The sequence below is a fragment of the Galleria mellonella genome, unplaced genomic scaffold (assembly GCF_026898425.1).
Source record: "Galleria mellonella isolate WM207_F2 unplaced genomic scaffold, CSIRO_AGI_GalMel_v1 utg312, whole genome shotgun sequence".
NCBI lineage: Eukaryota > Metazoa > Arthropoda > Insecta > Lepidoptera > Pyralidae > Galleria > Galleria mellonella.
Window position 1 is genome coordinate 2687844 of NW_026442074.1, and position 21887 is coordinate 2709730.

The following is a 21887-nucleotide window of genomic DNA, read 5'->3' on the forward strand; positions in this document are numbered from 1 at the left end:
ATATTCTTATATCATCATCATCTCAGCCATTATCTGTCCACTGCTGAACATAGACCTCCCCATAGACTACCATAAAAAACGGTTCCAAGCCACCTGCATCCACTGACTCCTGGTATTCTTATATATATCAATCCATTCACGCCTATTCCCTTGTAGAAAGGACAGATAGCTAAGTGCTAAAGGCCTGTAACCTTGTATTTACATATATATTTTTTTCGACATCAACTATCACAACTTACCTATATTACGCATGCGCGATACCAGAAACTTGACTATTTTCTCAAATTAAGTGTTATCACCTTAAGACTTTTTTCTTATCAATGGACTCAATAAAGAAGGAGGTTCTCAATTTTGTTTTATTTTTTTTTTATGTTTGTTACCTCCTAAACACATTTGGAAATTTATTTTTTATCTGAAAGGATATACTTTCAGAATGGTACCATAGAAATTTTATCAAAATCGGTCCAATAACTTTTGCCATGAGTGATCCTATCAGCCCTTAACTCTAAACTGCTAAAAATGGCCAAAATCCTGCATAAGAAGGGTTTTGCTAGTAGTTGCCATGCTTGGCAGGCAGGTTAGGCTTTTGGTGATGTTTTAAGAGGAACGGTGCTGCCCATCCTTCGACTATTTAGTTTTTCTAGTTCTTACAACACCCATGGGAAAGAAATGACAGGCATAGAGTGTGCCATATTGTATGCCAGGATTACACGGCAATTATTATTTATATTAAATAAAATATTAATATTTTCCAGGCAGTATCATGTTCTTCCTGACAATGTTCCTGATGGACGGTCCAGTGGAACAGAAAACTGAGACTCCAGCCGCCAAGCCGGTTGGACTTGATAACACCGCGTTCACGCACGACGAGCTACCTATCAGGAATGGAAGGAGTCTACCACCAGCACCAGACACGAGTAGATTGTAGACACGTAGACAGTAGGATATGTTTAGGAATCGGATTTAGATTGTATCAAAAACCTTTGACTGTACAAATCTGAGGATTTATTTATATAAAACTGGTCAACGGCAAATTAATGCCTTTACCGTTTGTCGTTTCTGTTTGTTTTTTGTTTTTAGTTTCTGACCAATATCCGCAACTGCAGTACCCCCTTTTCCATAAATCCAGAATGGGGTCCTTCAAAAAAGATATCAAAAGGTGTCTTCAGGGTCGGCAACGTGCGCGTAATGGCTCTGGTATTACAGGCATTCATAGGTTACGATAACCGCTTACCCTCAGGTGAGCAGTATGCTCGTTTTCCACTCCAGTTGTATGAAGTTCTTCATTCCTTTTCCACCAACTTCCTTTACTCATTCCCAATATCTGCCTCTTTTTCCTCGAACCTTTCCTCCATACCGTAGACGACGGGTACCACCAATAAATACATTACCAAGAAGGGTTGACGTCGAACAGACGAGCGGTCGTAAAACTAAAAGCCAAAACTTAAATAAAATGTATAAAAACATATTACACCGAGCCCAAAATTTATATAATTGGGATAAGGGTGGGAAGATGACTGTCATTAACCACGATCGTTTAGGTTCAATCCCTTAGGTATTGTGGGAGTTACACGTGGCAGCCTCTTGCCTTATCTGAAGAAAACTTCTGGTTTAAGTCGAAGCAATTGTCGAAAACTATAATTTTCCTTACTATTATTGTAAATTTGATATTAAGATTCGTTCGTTTGTTAGTTTATAGCGATTTAACGGCTTAGCCAATCATTGTAATGTGTCGTATACACGTACAATATGGGATGGAGAAGGATAGTCTTTTTTATCCCGGTCACGCGGACCATGTCGGGGGTAAAGGCTAGTAGTTATAAATTCCCGTTGTTCACTTACATATAAATATATAAAAAACATAAGTTTTATTATTTATGAGGTTTTTAAATTACTCAAAATTATTTTTGCTGGAATTTTAAAGCTCTACCACGAATGACAATATAAAAAAAAAATTTTTTCAGAAAATATTTCCGTATCTGACCCCTATAAAATCTTGCCAAGCTACAACGTCAATGTTGTTTTTAAGAGGAAATAAGGTTTTTTTTATGTTTTCTCGTCGGCCATACCCTTACGGAATTGGTAAAGAGATCAGGGAACTGAGCTATAACTCGTCAACTTCGCATACGGCACTTTCCAGTAAATCCGAAAATGCGGACGACGAGGTTCAAAGAGAATTACATTTTTAACATAAAACAATTAAACGCTCTGGTTATATTTTTTAAAAAAATTATGTTTTTTTTTTCTAATATATATAATATTTATAATTCTAATAATAATTTTGATTTAATAATTGAAAAGTACATTAAATATACACACATATGTAAAAAAGAACACCTGTCATACCTCTGGTATTGCAGGTGTTCATAGGCTACAGTAACCACTTACCATCAGGTGGGCCGTATGCTTTTTTGCCACCTCAGGGGTATAAAAAAAGATACATTTATACATACTATATGTGTATGTCAATGTATATCTAATACATGTGTTTTTAAAGTTCCTTTATATTTTAAAATAGAAAATATTTTTGTTAACCTTTTTCAGTTTTTTTTATTGTACCGCCTAATAAATCTCTCTGTTTCCTCCATAATTGAAGTCCTTTGAAGTATCATGTTCGCTATGCGTACCTTTGTTATGTACATGAAAATTAAATAAATAAATACAATTACCCCGGAAAGTCGTAAAATATATTTCATATGTGTTTGTACTTATCATGGATACATTTTTTACACATAAAAATTAGATTATTATTGAATTTGTTAAGAGTTCACGTCTAGCAAATTTATAAAAATTTTCTTTTTATTTTTTTAAAAATGGCCTATTTATATTCTCCATATATTTGTTATTCTTCAAGAGTAGTGACGTATTCTAAGTTGACGAACTATAACGAGCTCCATCTGTAATCTATATACCTTAGTAGGTACAACTTGTATTTATAAATTACTAAAGTGTACCTTCCTATTTCTCTATACTGCTACCTGCTACCAATCCAATTGAAGAGAGTTTTAGTTAATAAAAATCTAGTATAGAATTAGACATTTGTTAAACAAAAATTTACACTAAGTTACCCATTACGTATTTCTTGTTTTTTTTTTTGTTTTTTAATTTGATTCTCTATCTACACTACAAAATATTTTTAATTATGTAGAGTTTAACTAGTTTTATTATTTACTTAATAGTGAAAGAAATTTGTGTGATATTTGTATGTTCGGACTAGATATAAATAGATGCCGCGATAAATTTCTATTTTTTTTACTTTCTATAATATTTTAAGATAACAGTGATCCTTCTGCGTCGAACTGGCTTATGAACTTTTTTTTTAATTTGATGTAATTGAAATCCGAGTAGAAAATACCCGCCAAATTTAAATTTAGAAGAACAATAAAATGGGTTACAAAAGTTGTACATCTACAGATGTATCAATGTATTTTAACGTCACTAAGCGTTTGTGTGCATATGTGCTAGATATACTTTCCTCTTACACACTCTGTCTGTATAATGTTTAAAATTCATTTTATTTTTTTAACGATGTCTATACACATACGATGTCTATACGATGTATATACAGCGGGAAATTTTATAAACTTACTGTTTATAGTTTTAAATTGAAACTGTTGTCGGAAACGACAAACATAGTAAGTGCATAAAATTTCCCGTTATACATATATATATATATATATATATATATATATATATATATATATATATATATATATATATATATATATATATATATATATATATATATATATATGTATATATATATATATATATATGAGTATATATGTGTATCAGTGATGTGTGCGTACGTATCTATGCGCATGTGTGTACGTTTTCCACTTCTACTTAACTGTCTAGATATTACTCAAAATACACAAGTACCTATTACCTAGACATCTATATATATATATATAGGTAGGTAAAAACTATGAATTTAAGGCGATAGATGAATTTACATTTTCTGAATAATTGCGCTCCATCTTAGATTTAATCATTACTTAACATTGGGCAAAGATAAAGGCCAACCCATCTTAAAATAAAAATAAAAAAAACATATTTTGCCGCCCTATCCGTGAGCGCTTGAAAACAAACGTTGTACAGATAAAAGTGAGCTGTCCTGCAAATCGGTACTGGAAGCATAAATTAATAGGTTATAGAATCAATCAGGAGATTTAAACCCTTAGAGCAAAGCCCTTTGGTTCACTAAATATTCAACGTAAAAAACTATACAGGGTAAAATCGTCAACATCCTTTGAAGGAATGTTCTACTAGAGAACGTGTTCTTTTTCTCTAAGGAAACATAGGTTTATGACGAAAAAAAATTAAGCATCCAATACTAACATGACGTGTTCCACTACTGAATTATTGGAGACCAAATATTTTGCCATGATTTTTTTTTTATTTACCGAAATTAAATAATTTATATATTTTCCTTTTTATTTACGTACCGCTAATTCAATTACGAAATGATATAAAATGAAGCATTTCAGTTTTTCACCCTCTTCTTGATCTGTCAGATTATTAAAATTTATAATATGTGTTCTTGGCCTTATTCTTCATAAACTCTTAAAACAACATTCTTGAAAATTATTACAAAAGCAGTTGATAATGTGATAATGATATTTTGTACATATTTATTTGTTAATTTAGTTATTAATGTAAATAAAATGTTTAAACGTTAACATACTATTTGTTTGTTTAATTTACCTAATGTAAATATAACTACTGTATGGTACCGGCATAGAACGGGCCACCCTTTCTTTCCCATCAGTGTCGTAGAGACGACCAAGTGAGCTAAGTGGTCGAGAGATGGGCATCAGCGTCCCTCTTAAAAAATCACCAAAAAACCGCGGTTGCCAATCCGCCTGCCAAGTGTGGTAAGTAATGGCAAAATCCTCCCCAATGACAAACTGACAAGAAATGAACCGTTCAATATTGCAATCTATGAAGGAGGCTTACGTTCAGCAGCGGACAGATAACGGCAGATATGGGGGGAGGGATTGTTAGTAATTTAGACTATCACTCTCATTGCTAGCAATATACCCTATCAGGTCGACCTCCACGTGGCCCCCCCTGGAAACCATTGTGTTGAAATCCAGTATTAAGAAAATGTATTCATCTGGTAATATCGATGAGTTTACATTTTATAGATTAAATCATACCCAAACGAATGTTTGTAAATTTTTTTTTAATAATAATAATAATAATAAATTTATTTGCTTTAAATAGGGTAGGTATCTAATAAGGTAATAAGAGCCGCCTCAGCTGTTGCTATATATATATATATATATATATATATATATATATATATATATATATATATATATATATATATATATATATATATATATATATATATATATATATATAGCGCTGATTTTCAGGCGGCCCTTAACTCCTTTACCTTTAGCATGCGTGTGGGTCGCCAATACCTATTTCTCCATTAAAAAAAAGGACTAATATAATCCTTTCTATACAAATGTGAAAGTGAGTTTGTTTATTCATTCTGTTGTTTATTCATTTGTTCATTCTGAACATCTTAACTGCCCAAGCAAGAAATTTGCGTACGAAAAAATTTGTTATATAAAATTTAATGGCTCAGTAAAAAAATTATTAGGTAAAATTATCTCAACAAATTATTTTATTATTTTATGATTAAATATGTACAATATTGTACATGAAATATTTTTTTCTATCTTTATTTGAAGAATGTAGATATAGTTAATTTTGTACTTTCGCGTTGTTTAAACATATTTTAAATACACTATGTGGTTTTAACTCGTTATTCACATTCACCATTTGATCACGATAGGACCATCGAATCATGTCCAAAAGTCGGCAATAAAGAAGCAGGTATGTAGGTACTATTTAGCTGCAAAAATTTTTCATCGCGTTATGTAGTGAATATAAAATAAATGTAAATATAATTTACATAAATTTTCGTCTAAAAAACAAAAAATTTAATACACCTACAGAGAATTGGCGTGCAAGTTTAACTTGCTCTTGACCCATTATTGTACTTTTAGGGGCGGCGATTCATAGTAAGAGACGTTAAGGATCTTCCCTGGATAAAATCGTATACAAGGTCAACAGCCAAGAGCAAGAGCGAAGGAGTGGTTAAACATAGATAGGTATATTCTAAGTATTAAATATAATATATATAAAAATATTTTTAAAAGTATACATTTATTCAACAGCTGTAAGTACTTTGCTTTTGCCATGTTTTTTATATTTAAATATCTTCTCTTTTCTCCTGGATTTCCAACATTTTGTCTCTTCTTTGGATAACACATACTCTCCAGTCACAGCAACAGCCTTTAGTTTATCTGTAAACAGGTAAATATTTATTTCTTCTGTAGGTATGTATTTATTCTGTCCTTATTCATAAAAATGTCAAACGTCTCATAAATCTATTTTAGCTATTGAAATGTTTTTTTTTCTTTAAATTTAAAAGAAAATAACAAAATATTTCAATAGCTAAAATAGATATGTAGGAAGTGTTAGTTTTTATGAATCTTTTTCTCTCTGAAAAGAGATAAAAGTTTTTATTTCACAAGAGATTCAAATATATAACTGAGATATTAAATTAAAATTAGGATAATAAAAAAAAAAATAGTGACACTGATAAAAAATAATAAATTTCTAATATTTTGTGTATGCCAAATTTCACACCAATTATTACACAACTATTAAGATGTAAAGAGGTTAACAAACAAGAAACTATTTTTTTACACATTAATAAATATATATATATATATATATATATATATATATATATATATATATATATATATTATTAATAAATACTTTGGCTTAAATATAGTCATTTCTTATGTCTATGGTGTTATGCCTACATATCTTGTAATTTCACATCAGATATAGATAAATATGAATTTAAAAATATTAATTCAAATTATTTTACATTTCTATAATAATTTGCATTTAATAAAATTGCTACATATATAATTATAAGTAATTATTTGTATTCACCAATTTCATTGACATTACTGTCTTCAATTTGTTGTTTTTTTCTTTTGATCCTTTTTGATTCAGCATTATGTTTCTCTGTATACGTGTCCTTTGGATCTTCACAAGATAAGAAATTATCGGAGTCTTTAAATAACTTCACACCACCTTTGATTTTACGTTTCCTGTTAAAAATAAATAAGAAATATAGCAAAAAATTTATTCAAGTAAACTTAATTATAAAACATTTTTAAATTAGATATTTTTTGACAATCTACAATAAAGAGGTAAAGAGGTTTCTTTAGGGTTGGAACACAAGTGTAATGACATTGGTATTGCAAGCATTTATAGACTGGTAACAGCTTACCATTAGATGGGTAGTAAGCTTGTTTGCCATCTCAGTAGTATATACCCAGTTTTGTATGCAATTTCAGCTAGGGCAAGAAACTCAACTATTTTGTATGTAATGTTTTAAATGTAATGTAATGAGAGAATATTAAAAATTTATATACATTTAATTTACATTTATCCATTCAATTCCAAACTAAACTTTATTTAAATAAGTTTATATGAAAGCTTTTAAAAATTTTAGTTTTTAATAATGATGCATAACAATGATAGTATATCATGTTAATCCAAGTTATAACAGTAGGCAAAACATAAATATGTTAGGTGTTTTTTATACCATTGAAATGGCAAACAAGTGTACGGCCACCTCATGCTAAATGGTTACCATAGCCTTTAAACACCTGCAATAGCAGAAGCATTATATGTATTTGCCAATCCTAAAGAAACATCTATACTCCATTTTTGAAGAACCCCATACTATAATCTTTTGGAAAAAAAAAGTATTACATATATCACAACAGAAACAGTTGACAAATGCCTCTAACTGCCCCATTAAGGGTAAAAGTCATAATCATACACATATTTATTTTTTAACTTTTAAACATTCTTCAACAATTTCAGAAATTTATTATGTTTCCAGAAAAAACTAAATGAAACTCAACACTGTCAACTAACTTTATGCCATTTGGTTCAATATCAACAAATTTGATCTTCTTGGCAATAATGTTGGATATTTTTGCTGCAATTTGTCTTTGCAATTCCTCAGGTACTTTCACATCATTATAGTGATTGGCCACCTCCAGATATCTCTCAGATTTTTGTTTATTTGTCTCTGCAAAAAAATTTTTTGTTAGTTAAATAAAAAAAATACTTTTAAATTCAGTTTAAATCCAAAAGGCCCTAAATATGTCTAGCTACAAAACAGGACCTTCATTTTTTTTATATTACAGTATATATTTAATATTATTTTCTAGCAGCCTGGTTGCAGCATAATATTGTAACACACAGGGAAAAGGGATTGTTAGTAATGGGGAGGTTAGTCCTCATTGCTATCAATATACCCTAGCAGGTCAACCTCCTTCATTCTCACCAATCATCCCTCACTGGTGCCTCGCCAGTGTATACTAACATTGCAGGCAGGGTTACTATTTCATTAGCACCCATTAAAAAAAAACATAATACACTGTGTGCGTAAAATGTGTCTATAATTTTATATATCTATCAGTGAGTAACATAAACTATATATTATTTTATTAAAATTACAATACTGTATCAAAAATTTGCCTTTTGAAGCCATTATAAAACTAAGAATTTATCTTTCTATATAGTTACTCGTGCAAAACGTATATACAATAATAATACTTTACCATTTTCTTTAGATTTGAGTTCAGAAGTTGCTTGGGTGTTATTAATATTTTTTAAAAAGGAGTTATCGACGGCTTCCCTAAATTTTGATAAATCTTCATCTTCAGAGGTATCCGACATTTTTATTTTAAATTACAAATCTTCAGTAAGATTTTTAACTGAAATTTCCATGTAAATTGAAATTAATACGTAAGTTGTTTCATTTGTAATATAGCACTAAATGTAACTAAATACACGTATTAATATTAAAACATTAAGCAAATAATCACAACCTAATAATTATACTTTCAATTTATTTTGAATACCTATGAACTTACAAACAAAAACACGTGTTTTTGACAGTTTGTATTTGATAGATGTAGGTACTTACTCGTACCTACCTAAACAATCAGCCAAATCGCAATACTATCCTTAATCTATGAGTTAAGGCAATTCAGTGAGTTTTAATCTGTGATTATTATCAAATTTTTAGCGTAGAAGGTGTTATTATAGTCTTCTATTAATATCAACAACAAAGATCTGATGTATTTTCATCACGATTGTTGACCTATCATCCCTCACTGATGCCCTGCCGGCATATACGACTAACTGACATTCGTCCTTACCCATCATTCTTTAATGGTGCTCCACCGGTATACACCGATAGCGCGAGTGGAGTTATCATTTCATTATCACCTATTAAAAAAATATATATACGCATGTATCTTTGCTTTATATGCTTCGTTTTAGGCGACATGCTTCCAATCCAGAGCCGTCAAACATATATTAAAAAAAACTGTCAACTGTCAAAAACATCTGGCTGATTAAAAACTGTTTTACCAGCTATTTTATGTGGTTATTTAATTATTATTTCAAAATAAATAAATAAATGGATTTTATATCTTACCAGAAATAACTGTTCTTGAGAAAAAAATAATTGTTTAAAGTGTCGTTGCTATATATTGAAAACAAACATGACGGATTATAAGAAATTGCCCGTGGATCCAGATTTACAAAAATTCGCAGACGACAACGATTATGATTCTCTTGCAAAATATTTGGTCGGTAACTACAGTCGTTTCCGTGAGAATATAATAATACCGAGATTCCTAGGGCCTGTCATAATAAAAACTAATGAAGAAAAAATGATTGAAGCTACAGTAGAAAGCTGTCCATTTAAGTCCATAACCAGTTGTATAATTGGTGAGTTATTTATTTATGAGAATTTTTATTAAACATTTAGTAATTTATCAAATGTTAAAACTACATAATTGCAAATTGGTATACAAAGTCATTGCCTTCTTTCGGAGTTCTTTAGCGCTTAAAATTTTAGATCACCTAGTCTTTCAAGGGTGAATGAAGGAGGGAGGTGAAGCTTTAAACTATAATGGACAATGGCTATGATCTGTCACTTTCTGTTTTTGGTTTTGTCCTTTACATTAAAGTTTACTGAAGATAATACATTGTTTTGTCATATTACAAATATTATTACCTAATAACCTCTTGGGTAATTTAAATGAAGAAAAGTAACAAAAAAACATAATTGTAATATTAGCAAATTAAGCAGTAGTTTGCTGTTTATAATGTTATCAGTAATAAGTAGATTCACAGTGACCTTATAATCAAACCATGTCTGAAACTTAACAAAAATGTGACAAGGATAAAAAAATTTATAGTGACAATATTTATCAATATGATGATTATTGATTGAAGTTAAATATTGAAGAAAAGGGATTTGATAAATTCATAAATCTCTTTTTGTAGATGATTTCTAATTTCATCAAATTCAAACAGAGAATGTTAGTAAAAACATAAGCTAAACTCTCTTAATATTTTTTTAAATATGTTAATCTTATGCCTGTTAATTAGAAGTGATACTAGCTGGAAAATTTATTTTTAAAATTAAAAACATTTTTTAGGCTATGGTCTAGGAGCTGCAGTAGGCTTGTTCACTTCATCGTTAATGCCAAATGTAACTGACACGACAGCACCACAAACACAATCAGCCAGAGAAATATTAAGAGAAATGAAGGGATCTATGTTAAGTTATGCAAAGAACTTTGCTATTTTGGGTGCTGTCTTTTCTGGAGTTGAGTGCTGTATAGAAACAGCAAGAGGAAAGTCAGATTGGAAAAATGGAACCTATGCAGGAGGTGTAACTGGTGGACTAATTGGTTTGAGAGGTAAAACATAGTTTGTTTTTAACTTCTACTATTTTTTATGTTTACTGTGTCATCTGGGGCACACCTAAAATATAGCCATTCCTAAAAACCATATGTCGAAGATAGTTAGCTTATTTAGTTCTCAGCATACATTGCTGACAACTTAATACTCTTTTTTTAGGATATAATTAGCATTTTTATAATTAAAGTCATTATAACTTTCCCCATATTTAATTTTAGGTGGACTAAAAGCAGGTATATTTGGTGCAGCGGGATTTGCAGCATTTTCAACTGTAATAGACTACTATATGCATCATCGAGGTTCTTAAATCATAAGTAAAAATAAATTTAATAGACATAGTTATAACTGTTTTTATTTCTAGCATTTAAATGTCAATCACCTCTAATTGAGTTCTCCAGTTGGATTTACACTATGCATATCTACACTCTTATGAGATCTTAAGTAAACATATCATTATATGCCTCAAAATCTGAATTTATTAAACAATAAATAACCTGTTGTGTCTTTCAGTATTCTTGCACTGTTTTTCGAATTTGACGAATTTAAAAATATCTAACTATGGTGGTTTTCAGGGGAACCGCATGGAAATCGATCTAAGTAATATATTGCTAGTGATGAAGCTATTAGACTTTTTTCTTTTGATTCTTATCAACTTATTCCTCCCCTCCTTCTCTTATACTGAAAGTTAACTACATTAGATAGATAACTGATAACAAGAAATATTAAATAACGATAACATCAAACTACATCTTCTAATTTGTCTTGAATTCAAATTAGTTGTTATATACAACTTGAGTCTTTTTTTTTTAATAGAATTGCTTTAAATCATTCACATTATATGATATTGGATGTAATTCAAAAAAATTTGCTATTTATAACTCGTATTAAGGAACATGCTACATGAATATATACTGCTATATGTAACCGACAATAAAGACCATAAGTTGGTTATATTAATAATTTATACTTAAAATTATTAATCTATGTCAACAAACGATTGAAATAAAAGGTCTAAGTCAAACATATAATTTAGATATACAAACTTTTTACTGAGGACACAGACATGTCTATGACTAAAGATCAGGCTGTATGGCTTAGTTCCTTTGCCATTCCCATTGAACGTAAATTGATGCTACTACTATCTGTCAAAGTCAAATGTCAACGGAAAAAGTCGGAGCAACGGTCAAAATATCGAGATTTGATAAAAAATTCTTAACTTTAATTATTGAAAGTAATGAATGTAATAATGTGATATTTCTGTAAATTCTTGTTTAGTGGAAATACTACTAAACGTATCAAAGTTCATAAATATTTAGCTTTACTGTCCTACAAATATGAAGGACCCTTTTGTAACGGACGCAGCTATCGATTCGCCGGCACACAGTCTGAAAAACGTCGATGGATGTTATAATAAGAAGCTATTTAAAACCAAATCATTTGCTAATTCACGTCGTGCCTTGCAATCCGGCGCAGAAAAGATATCCAGGACTTTTAGAAGTGTAAGAAATACTTTTGGAAATTTGTCACAGGTGAATAACTTTTTTCATTTTAATCGAAAGTCTGCACAAGAAATATAACTTAACTATTACTATAACTTAATGTATATTATACTACTACTATATATTATAATTCAACTAGTACTAGTTCCTAAAGGTATCCACTGTCAAGGATTTGGCTTGAGCAGTAGTAAATAATTAGTTAAAGTTGGCGTAATTTATTCCTACTGTATTTCCTGTAGTTATCTTAATATTCTCTAGTTTCATTGCTCATAAAATTTCTTTTTTCTTTCTCAAAGAAATCTCTTTGGTTTTCCTCTTTCCTTTTATAACAAAAATACTTTAAAATTGTATTCAAAGAAAAAAACCAACTTTGATTGTGATAAAGCCATTTATTATTATTTAAAAACTAAACAACTGAACCGGATAAAATTTATAATAAATCAATCTTTAAGTATATCCTTTCAAATTAAAAAAAAAAAAGATTTTCCAATTTGCTATATAACTAATGGAATTATGAGGTAACAAACATATAAAAAATATAATTGAATTAAGAACTTCCTTTTTTATGAAGGCAGTTGAAAATTGCCTACAAAGGAAGAGGGATATAAAATAATTTATAAGTAAACAATTTTAGTGCTGTATGAACTGCATGGTTTTAACATTTTTAGTTTTGCAACTACTGGCAACACACCCCTTATAGGAAAGGCCCGTGTTTAACTATGGATAGTTAACAGCAGATATGATCATACTTTGAATATAGTATTATCTGTGATCATACTAAAATAATAATCTCATTGTAGCACTTCAGGTTGGGTGGAAGACGTAGGCACCGTCTAGCGGAGACTGGATCTCCATGCCGTACACCGTCCACTCCCGTTACAAAGAAAAAGGTAAATAGTAAAGCTGATATTCTTTGTCCCTTCTTCTCAACTAAAATTGTTTTCTGATTGGAATTAGAATTGTAAAAATAACTATATATAATTTTCCTCAAAAAAAAAAAAAATTACAATCATGTTAAAATAAGTTGTTTTGATTTATAAGTTAAGCTATTTTAATAAAATTTCTATAGAAACTATCTGTAAATATATAATTTTAAATAAAAATGAAGTTTTGAAATCAGTTTATAAAAAATATATATAAAGTCGTAATATATTTATAAAAATAGGATAGATTAATTATAAATTGACGGCGTTAACAACTATCAATATAGTTATATTCTGTACAGATACTTGGCAGGAGCCCCACCAAACTGTATAGTCCATTTGGTATTGAGACTCCACACAGTCGCGACTTCCGCATGTCCCCATACATGCCTGACACACCTGATCATGGGTAAGTTTTGTCTTTAAGTTTTTTTTATTAATTCTTCTAATTATTTTTTTTTTTAATTAATTAACACATGCTGTATAAGTCAATTCCTTTGCAATTGACTAATACAGCATGTGTTAATCAAAATACAAAGAGAAGATTTATAAGTCACCATGGCACACGGTTAGCTTTTCACATATAAAGGCATCCCCTAGTCTGTGTGAATTTTTTGTGGAAGAAATTATTACACAAACATAAAAGAACAACAATTGTGTTCATAGTACATCTGTATGGATTTCTTATAATGTTCATTGAAGTCAATCCCGGAGTGCCTGTTAATGATGTGCGTTTGCGTTTTAATGATGAACGGATGATATGATGATGATGATGATGATACACCTAGTATTTGAAGCGATTTAACTAGGGTAAATAAAATAGATAATAATTTGAAGCGTTGATGTAATATAAATTTGATGTAATGCGTTGAAGTTTTGTTTTGCGAGTCAGTTACAATTTTGAAAACCTGAAAGGTCATGTAAATCTCTCCTGCGTTATGATTGGCGTTCTCGCGATGTCGTGATGAGCGGCTCTTGTGACTGGTTGATGTTGTGCGTGATTATCTATTAATAACTTAGCAGTCGTCCATTGGTTTTACCGCTGAAACCGCTTCATTATACGCAGGAGTGAATAATATTCATGGCATATTGTTAATCCTTTAACAGTGCCATTTCTCTAAATCTATCTCTCAACCTAACATTTTAATTTGATAGTTTTACATAATTATTGTTTTGTGAAACACCGTGGACTAAATTTATAATTTTGACTTCAAGCTATTAAAAAAATATTTTATATTGGTCCATAGAATACATATTTGTTTCTGTTATCAAATTGAAAAATTTGTATTAAAGTTAGGTTTAAAAAAATGGCATCTCATTAGTTCCAATATCCCCCTTCAAGAATGAAAAAGTGTTTCCAATAATAATAATAATTATTATAATTATACTGATAATAATTATACGGAATTGAAAATTCACTAAAATCCTGATTATTATTTATTAGTGTTTTATCTATAAAAAAAGCAAGAAAGAAAATTTATTTAGTGTGTTAGCATTGTGAAAAAATAATTGTTTTCAGATTGTCGCCGAAACGTCGTAAGGGCGTCACCCACTCGTGGCATCTTCTCGCTAAGAAGAGGCCGAGAGCGTTATTCCATTGAATGAACCGTCTATATAGCAATATGATGCACAAATATAACCCACCGCTTAATATAAGGATCAGCTTCATTTAATTATGATTGTATTAATCACTCCTTGTAGAGAAATTTGCTATTATGAATGATATTGTCATGTCGTGTTCAACTGATTGTTTGTGGTAAGATTGTCATTAAGAGCGTTCTTAACTTTAGTTCACAGAAGTGTGCTTGCAACAATATAAATACTTATTTATTGTTGATATGGAGAAAACATTTGAACGAAAGAAATATTTATTAAGTGCTCAATAACACGCTTAATTACGAAAACATTTAACAATAATCAAAAGTAAACAAATAATTAAAGAAAAGCACTAAAATTATGTTACTATATGTCGTGTTCTTTTTAACATGACGTTGATTTTCAGTGGCACGAATTTGCATCAAAGCAAAATATGAAGTATATGCATATTTTGTAACGGTAAATTTATATGTAACATATTCTATGATTGACATTTGGGTTCGCTAGTATAGCATTTTATAAATAATCAATCAGAAAAAAGAAATAAATTGTTTTTGTAAATTGACAAATAATTGTGATGTTGCCACACTTTGGTAAGCTAAAGTATAAATACTCTTAAAGAGTCAGGAATTAACAAGAAATGGCTGTAAGTATTATAATTTTATAAGACTTTTTAAAATTAGAATAAGCAAAATTGCTCATAGTTGAACAAAAACATGAAATAGACATGACATTCAGAAACTTCTCTACAAGTTGTATTATTTATGCAAATGGTGCTATATATAATGGAATATGGACGAAAAAAGGGACTCCTTCGCCTATTTATAAGGCGTAAAGTAATTATTCGTGTAACTGAATAACTTCTGCCAAGGAGCATATATTGTTCACATAAAAGACAGTTCTGTGATTGTTAACAAGGAAAAGTGAATATTTATTGAAATTTAAAAATCAAATTTATCCTTTCGGTATGAATCGTACGGGGTCACGTGATGGATTTAGAATGAAAAGTTTAAAGATTAGATTAGGTACATCCTTAATTAAACTCATCTAATATTAATCCTTATTAATATTATAAATATGAAAGTGAGTTTGTTTGTTACCTTATAGCACCTTAAGGGCTTAATTGATCACTATGAAATTTGGCATAAACGCGCTATTTGGAATGGAGAAATATATGGGCTACATTTTCATCCCATTCAATGAACATAGACCGATCAAGCGGATGAAGTTGCGGTTTTTTTTTATGGGTGAAAATGGTTTGGTAACCGCGCCTGCGCTAACGGGATACGCTGGCTGAGCACCAGTGAAGGATGATAGGTGAGAATGAAAACAAGCCATTTAGCCCATCATGATGAATTCATCAGGAATTAACCATGATAGTTTCTAGGGAGAACCGCGAGGAGGTCGACCTGGTTGGGTATATTACACTAGTAGTAGGATTCTCAGTCTCCGTTACTAACAATCCCTTTCCCCCCGAAGTTGCGGGTAGAAACTAGTAGATACTAGTCTATGTAATACATAAATTTATTTATTTAACTCTATTGCACCATAAATAAAAATATACAATAACAAGTGGATAATTCAAGTGAAATACAGTAACATAAATACAGATTGAAATATACACATAAAGGTTCAAAAGACGATCTTGTCACTAGGACAATCTCTTACAAACAACCTTTCGTTAAAGGAGAATAGGTAGAAATAAATTTTATGTGAGTGAGCATTTTGGCGCTTTTCTTTTCTTTTTGAAGGCTACGGGAGTCCTTTTTATCGTCTGTGTAATATTTGTCAGCGAATAGCTTTTAACCTTGGCAGCTATATTAGTTTTAGGAATGACCTGTCACGGTCTCGGTGATATCTATGTACACCTTTCATGTTCAGTTGACGGATAGTCTTGTGATCCCGTACTTAAATAGTATTATTTAGTCCAGTTTGAGCCGGATTAATGTTTATTTTTTTAATTTGCTCTTTCTTTTCGGCCAGCTACATTTATATAAAATTATTTTTTATTCCGTTTTGAGTCTATAGTGATTCAGTAAAAAGAGAGATAAGATCAAACGAGTGTGTATTTATTGTGCTAATCACATTAGTAATCTGTACTTTCCTACCAAGTAATACAGTACTTTTTACTACATCTGCAAGGATAGAGTATAATTCTAAAGATATTATTAGCTACTTATGGAAGGGTGCAAGCTGGCAACATAAATGGCATATTTAAAAAAAAAAAAATTAACTGCCTTTAATTTAGTATTGAAACATATTTTGGACCATATTATCAGCTGGTTACAGAAAATATTTTTATATGTGAAGCTTCATTTACTAAATTTATATTTTAGAACTTTTTGATATTACTGTAAGACAATCTTACTAATATAGTAAAATTGTAACTACGCGATGTTTGTACATGGGAGATATTTGAGAAAAATTAAAAGGGGCTTTTGTAGAATAATTTTTACAAATTATATCCGTATGTATGTTTGTTCCGGTATTGCGCAAAAAATATTGCATTAAATTAGATGCGGTTTACACTGTGGTATTCCAGAAGGTTTTCTATGTAGTGTATGTTTTAACTTGATATGCTATCTAGTAGATTCTCCTACTTCTAGATGAACTGCCTACTTCTGAAATCTACGCGTATGAAGTATTAGGCGGGAAGATAGTAATTAAGAAAATTGTCTTTAATTGTATCAAATATAATACCATACAATTTTCCTCTCATTAGCAATACAATTTTAAATCATCTTCTGAAAGGTAACTATTTACTCACTATTTATATATTTGATTCAAATAACTTTATTGACTAAAAGAAAATATGGTACAAAAAGCGGACTTAAGTGCTAGTAGCGCCCCCTACCAGTAAACCTTTGGTATGAACAATGAATCACGAACGCGGTACTTTATTATTGGGTTAGGTATCCGAGTAGGTGTAGTAAAAAGCATTTTAATTTTTAATATTTTGTAAAACGACAGTACATAGATAGATATTTTTATAATGTGTACAAATGTATGGCTAACATCTGTATGAAGTCGAGTTACGAGGCTCTGTTTTTCTATTGGTAGTGTTAATGAAAATGTAGTTTTATTCTTTATATCTTTAGGGTTTTTTTTTTAGAATTGATATGAGCATTTTAGCTGGTTTATTTTTACATATAATTATAGATATATTTTTTAGAATATCTAAAAAAAAACAAAATGTAATTGATTTGTCTGATTTATTTTATGACTAGTATTAACTTTAATACTACTCCATGATGTATATGTATGAGAATTAATAAATTGAAGCGGGTAAAATGAAGTTTACCTTGTATTTGCTTCAATTGCCCTTAAACAAGTGACAGATGAACATGTCGGTAGATACATTTTCGTTACCGCAACGATGAGTTAGAAAAAAAGTCTGATGTTGGTATCTCATTTTCTCTCCTGCGTGTGATAGTGAAAATATATCTATCGATTCGTTTGTCTACATGGGCAAGGTAAATCATGGAGCTATGTCATGTAACTTTACGTTGTATTAAGTTTATTTCTAGTTTGTTTACCGAGGCTTTTCTGTATTTTTTCCCAGTATTATTTTTCCATTAGATTTGTCATAATATATAGACAAAAATTTAACATTCTCAGCGTTAATTGTAAAGTGCAAATGTATGAGACCATGCAACTATTAAATAGTTTTGTTTATTTCCATACATTTGCACTATTTAATTAAAGCCATCTTTTTAAAATGGAATACCAAATTTTTACCTTCACCTACTAGGCAAAGTACCAAGGAGACTACAATTTGTACAGGTATCTCTGTCCCATATATGTTTTGCAAACAACTGTGCTTCAGTTTGAAGCGTGGCATTATCATCATATCAGCTTCCCCCTTCAGGGGGGGGGAGAGGGTTGCCAATAGTTGCCACGCTTAGTAGGCGGATTGGCAACCACAGTTAGTCTTTGGAGATGTTTTAAAAAGGACGCTGCTGTCCATCCCTCGCCCTCCTTTAATCGCCTCTTACGACACCCATGAGAGTGGTGGTGACCTATTCTATGCCGGCACTACAGGGCAGTAAAGGAAGAGTGGCATATAGCAATAAAAAATCAATAAACCTCTGCTTAGATTGGAGACAGATGGCGCTGTGTAAAATGTTCCAATATTTTATTAATAAAGCCAAGATGACGCTGGTTCCATTATGTTGCTAGCAACGGGACTACTAATATCCAAAATGAATACGAATAATTCCCTCTCTCGACAATACCGTCACAGATAATGTAATATTACACTAGATACCGCCGTACTAGAGGCCGTGTGGTCCCGGCATAGAATAGGCCACCCCTTCCTTTCCCATGGGTGTCGGTGAGGCGACTAAGGGAGGGCGAGGGATGGCCAGCAACGTCCCTTTTAAAACATCTCTAAAGCCTAACTGCGGTTGCCAATCCACCTGCCAAGCGTGGCAACTATTGGCGGAACACCTCAAGGGAGAGGTTTATGTTCAGCAGTGGACAGTTAAAAGCTGATATGGTGATACTAGATACCGTGTTAGGTATTTTGTCTAGAGGCAGATTGATATTGAAATCATATCTCAGTATTAATAATGCCAAATTGTATTCGAACTATATACCTAGGTATTTATCAAAAGTGATTTTTATACTTATTACGCTTTGCTATGACAATATTGTAGTCTGCTAATGCTTAGAATAGTATCCAGTAAAGATAAGGGGTCCTCTTGGCTAAGAGTTGCCATGAAATATGTTTTTAATTATATGGCATCTCCATCATTTTATCAACTGATTTGAATGATTCATCACTGACACCTTTATTATAATCGTAGATTTCACGTAATTTAGACAAAGAAAAGTCGGTCTCGTTGAGCATCATCTTTTTTTAAAAGTCGGTTTTCTAACCGACCGACCGATATTTTCTAATCGTAACCATGCAATTCTTAGTAAAAAGGGTCTCTTAAACTAGTTAAGTTTATGTTATATTCAAATGGAAGGTACTGTTGTTGTTTGTATGTTTACTTATATTAACTTGGAACAACCAAAGAACGAGTGACCGTTGTTAGATGCTTATTTCATACATACAACATTGTAAAATTCAAGAAAAAAGTAGATAGATAGATTAACAAATGAGTTTATACAATCAGATTATTTTCATTTTTTTTTTAATATAAAACAAAAGATAAAGTATGGAAATATGTTTTCACCAAGTGTGTCGCAGTAACCCAAATAGGCTACAGCTCAGTGATAGTTTTGCTTAAAAGCAAAGCACTGATTTTCAGCTACAGCCTGAAGTTAGGCTACACGGACGCGTACAACAAATCCAGACTGTAACCTATATAGCCAATTTAACAGCCAAAGGTAAAATTGTATTATATAGATACATATTTACGTAAATGATGCATAAATAATATATATGCATCATTTATATAAGTATAATATTCTTTTTTAAACGACCGGTAATACACCTGCAATTGCGTTTGCAAATGATTATGGGCAACAGTAGTCACTTAGCATCAAGTGACCCGCATGCTCGATGGTCTTTTGTGTTATAAAAAAAAATCCTTTAACCATAGTTAACTGCGAATAAGGATTAATTGAAAAAATAAATTAGGGCAATATTCACCTGATACACGAACCGTGTAGCTTAGATTCATTCATTATTTTTATAAGGACTTATGATAATTAAAAATAGAAACACTGCCATAGATGGCATTATAGTGGAGACCGCGTATCGACAAACGTAGTGTGCGACGACAAAACAGACTAGCAGAAGCAGCGAAGAGCCAAAGAATACAGAGGAATAACACCTGTCCTCAGGAATGGCAACTCATAGGGGGTATCATGGGCGAAACAGTATATTCTGTTATGTCCATGGTGCTACTCATGTCTATAGGCGACGGTTATCACTTTCCACCAGGTGGGCCGTCAGCTTGTTTGCCATTCAAAAATCGTGCTCAGTGGCGTATCTTGGGAGAAGCCTATGTCAAGCAGTAGACTGCAGCGGTCTGATTAGGATGCTGTGATGAGATTGGATCATCAATCCAAATATAAGAAACGTATGAATATCAACAATACCTTGCTAGTTGTAATAGCTATAGAATTTAAGTAGATAGTTTTTTTTTATGTACCCAACAAATTCTGCAAGACTGATTACTTGATTGATACAATGTTGTAGAATAGAACGAATTAACTTTCACTGCCCTCTGGCCATAGAGAATAAATGAAAACAGATTTCTCTGATACGACCATAGACTTAGTATAATGTACTTAATCTAAAGATACAACCACTAGAGATACTAAGTCTATGCCAACGCATTAGTGATTCGCTACGGGCAATATATTGTAATCTCTATGGTGTAGTGACTCATATTTCAGTATCGAAGAACTGGCTGTATGGTCTAACTACCTTTGCCTGTTAACAAGGCATATTTCGTCATAGTCGTAGAATACTGACGGATCTGACAAACAAAGATTACATATAAAGATCCGTCAGTATTCTACGACTATGACGATTTATGAAACGACAACCAACCAAACCTTTAAACCGATTTACAGTTACCTACACTGTATTCATTCCATTAAACTTCAAATAAATGTACTAAATAATCTATTCAAATAATTACACCTTAAATGAAGTAACCCACCTATAAGGTAAATACATAAATGTAATAATTTAAATGTAATTTTATTTAATAAATACATAATTTATAATTACCTATGTATTTTTATTTTTATTCAATTTTTAGAACATGTGTTAAATCAGGGATAGACCACAAGTATGTCAATTTATATGAATGCTAACCATTGACATAGGAGGAAAGGGATTGTTAGCAATGCCGTATCAGGTCGACCTCCATGTGGTTCCCCCTGGAAATCATCGTGAACAATTCTTGTTGAATTCGTCACGATGGGCTAACTGACCTGCTTCATCCTCATCTATCATCCCTCACTGGTGCCCCGCCGGTGTATACCAATAGCGCGGGTGGAGTTACCATTACATTATCACCCATTAAAAAAAAACATATTTATTACTACGGTTTCATCCGCG

At 31.2% G+C, this 21887-nt stretch overlaps 4 protein-coding genes across 5 annotated transcripts in view; 3 read left to right on the forward strand and 1 right to left on the reverse strand.

Moving 5' to 3' along the window:
* The window catches only part of LOC113515237 (putative metabolite transport protein HI_1104), a 63969-nt gene extending 61163 nt beyond the window's left edge, over positions 1-2806 (forward strand). The window contains exon 11 of the mRNA XM_052895998.1: positions 756-2806. Within this exon, the coding sequence (XP_052751958.1) occupies positions 756-928 (173 nt within the window). The 3' untranslated portion in view covers positions 929-2806. The remainder of the gene's footprint in view (positions 1-755) is intronic.
* A 3342-nt stretch (positions 2807-6148) lies between these two features.
* On the reverse strand, positions 6149-9052 carry LOC113515128 (uncharacterized). Of its 2 annotated transcripts, none has more exons than XM_031908593.2 (5): positions 8997-9052; positions 8682-8837; positions 7990-8146; positions 6991-7151; positions 6149-6326 (listed from the first exon to the last, which is right to left on the reverse strand). In XM_031908593.2, exons 2-5 carry the CDS (start codon positions 8797-8799, stop codon positions 6187-6189), a joined length of 576 nt encoding a protein of 191 aa, XP_031764453.2. In that variant the 5' UTR covers positions 8800-8837; positions 8997-9052; the 3' UTR covers positions 6149-6186. The 2 variants fall into 2 exon arrangements, with proteins under 2 accessions (XP_031764453.2, XP_031764454.2); XM_031908594.2 differs by having other exon boundaries at positions 8952-9025.
* Positions 9053-9450: 398 nt separating this feature from the next.
* LOC113515094 (mitochondrial import inner membrane translocase subunit Tim22) lies at positions 9451-11182 on the forward strand. The gene is made up of 3 exons (XM_026899238.3): positions 9451-9861; positions 10578-10841; positions 11061-11182. The coding sequence occupies exons 1-3, from the start codon at positions 9633-9635 to the stop codon at positions 11147-11149; spliced, it is 582 nt and encodes a 193-aa protein (XP_026755039.2). The 5' UTR covers positions 9451-9632; the 3' UTR covers positions 11150-11182.
* An 804-nt stretch (positions 11183-11986) lies between these two features.
* Positions 11987-21553, forward strand: LOC113515131 (uncharacterized). Its single transcript, XM_026899283.3, has 4 exons — positions 11987-12371; positions 13142-13231; positions 13567-13673; positions 14784-21553. Exons 1-4 carry the CDS (start codon positions 12177-12179, stop codon positions 14863-14865), a joined length of 474 nt encoding a protein of 157 aa, XP_026755084.1. The 5' UTR covers positions 11987-12176; the 3' UTR covers positions 14866-21553.
* Positions 21554-21887: the final 334 nt, after the last annotated feature.

Coding starts and splice junctions, on each gene's coding strand:
- LOC113515128 (XM_031908593.2), bottom strand. CDS start 8,799: ATGTCGGATACCTCTGAAGATGAAGATTTATCAAAATTTAGGGAAGCC. Junction 7,152..7,989: donor ATTGAACCAAATGGCATAAA/GTTAGTTGACAG, acceptor TATTTTTAACAG/GAAACGTAAAATCAAAGGTG. Junction 6,327..6,990: donor CAGTAATGTCAATGAAATTG/GTGAATACAAAT, acceptor ACCTGTTTACAG/ATAAACTAAAGGCTGTTGCT.
- LOC113515094 (XM_026899238.3), top strand. CDS start 9,633: ATGACGGATTATAAGAAATTGCCCGTGGATCCAGATTTACAAAAATTC. Junction 9,862..10,577: donor CATAACCAGTTGTATAATTG/GTGAGTTATTTA, acceptor AACATTTTTTAG/GCTATGGTCTAGGAGCTGCA. Junction 10,842..11,060: donor TGGACTAATTGGTTTGAGAG/GTAAAACATAGT, acceptor ATTTAATTTTAG/GTGGACTAAAAGCAGGTATA.
- LOC113515131 (XM_026899283.3), top strand. CDS start 12,177: ATGAAGGACCCTTTTGTAACGGACGCAGCTATCGATTCGCCGGCACAC. Junction 13,232..13,566: donor CTCCCGTTACAAAGAAAAAG/GTAAATAGTAAA, acceptor TATTCTGTACAG/ATACTTGGCAGGAGCCCCAC. Junction 13,674..14,783: donor CCTGACACACCTGATCATGG/GTAAGTTTTGTC, acceptor AATTGTTTTCAG/ATTGTCGCCGAAACGTCGTA.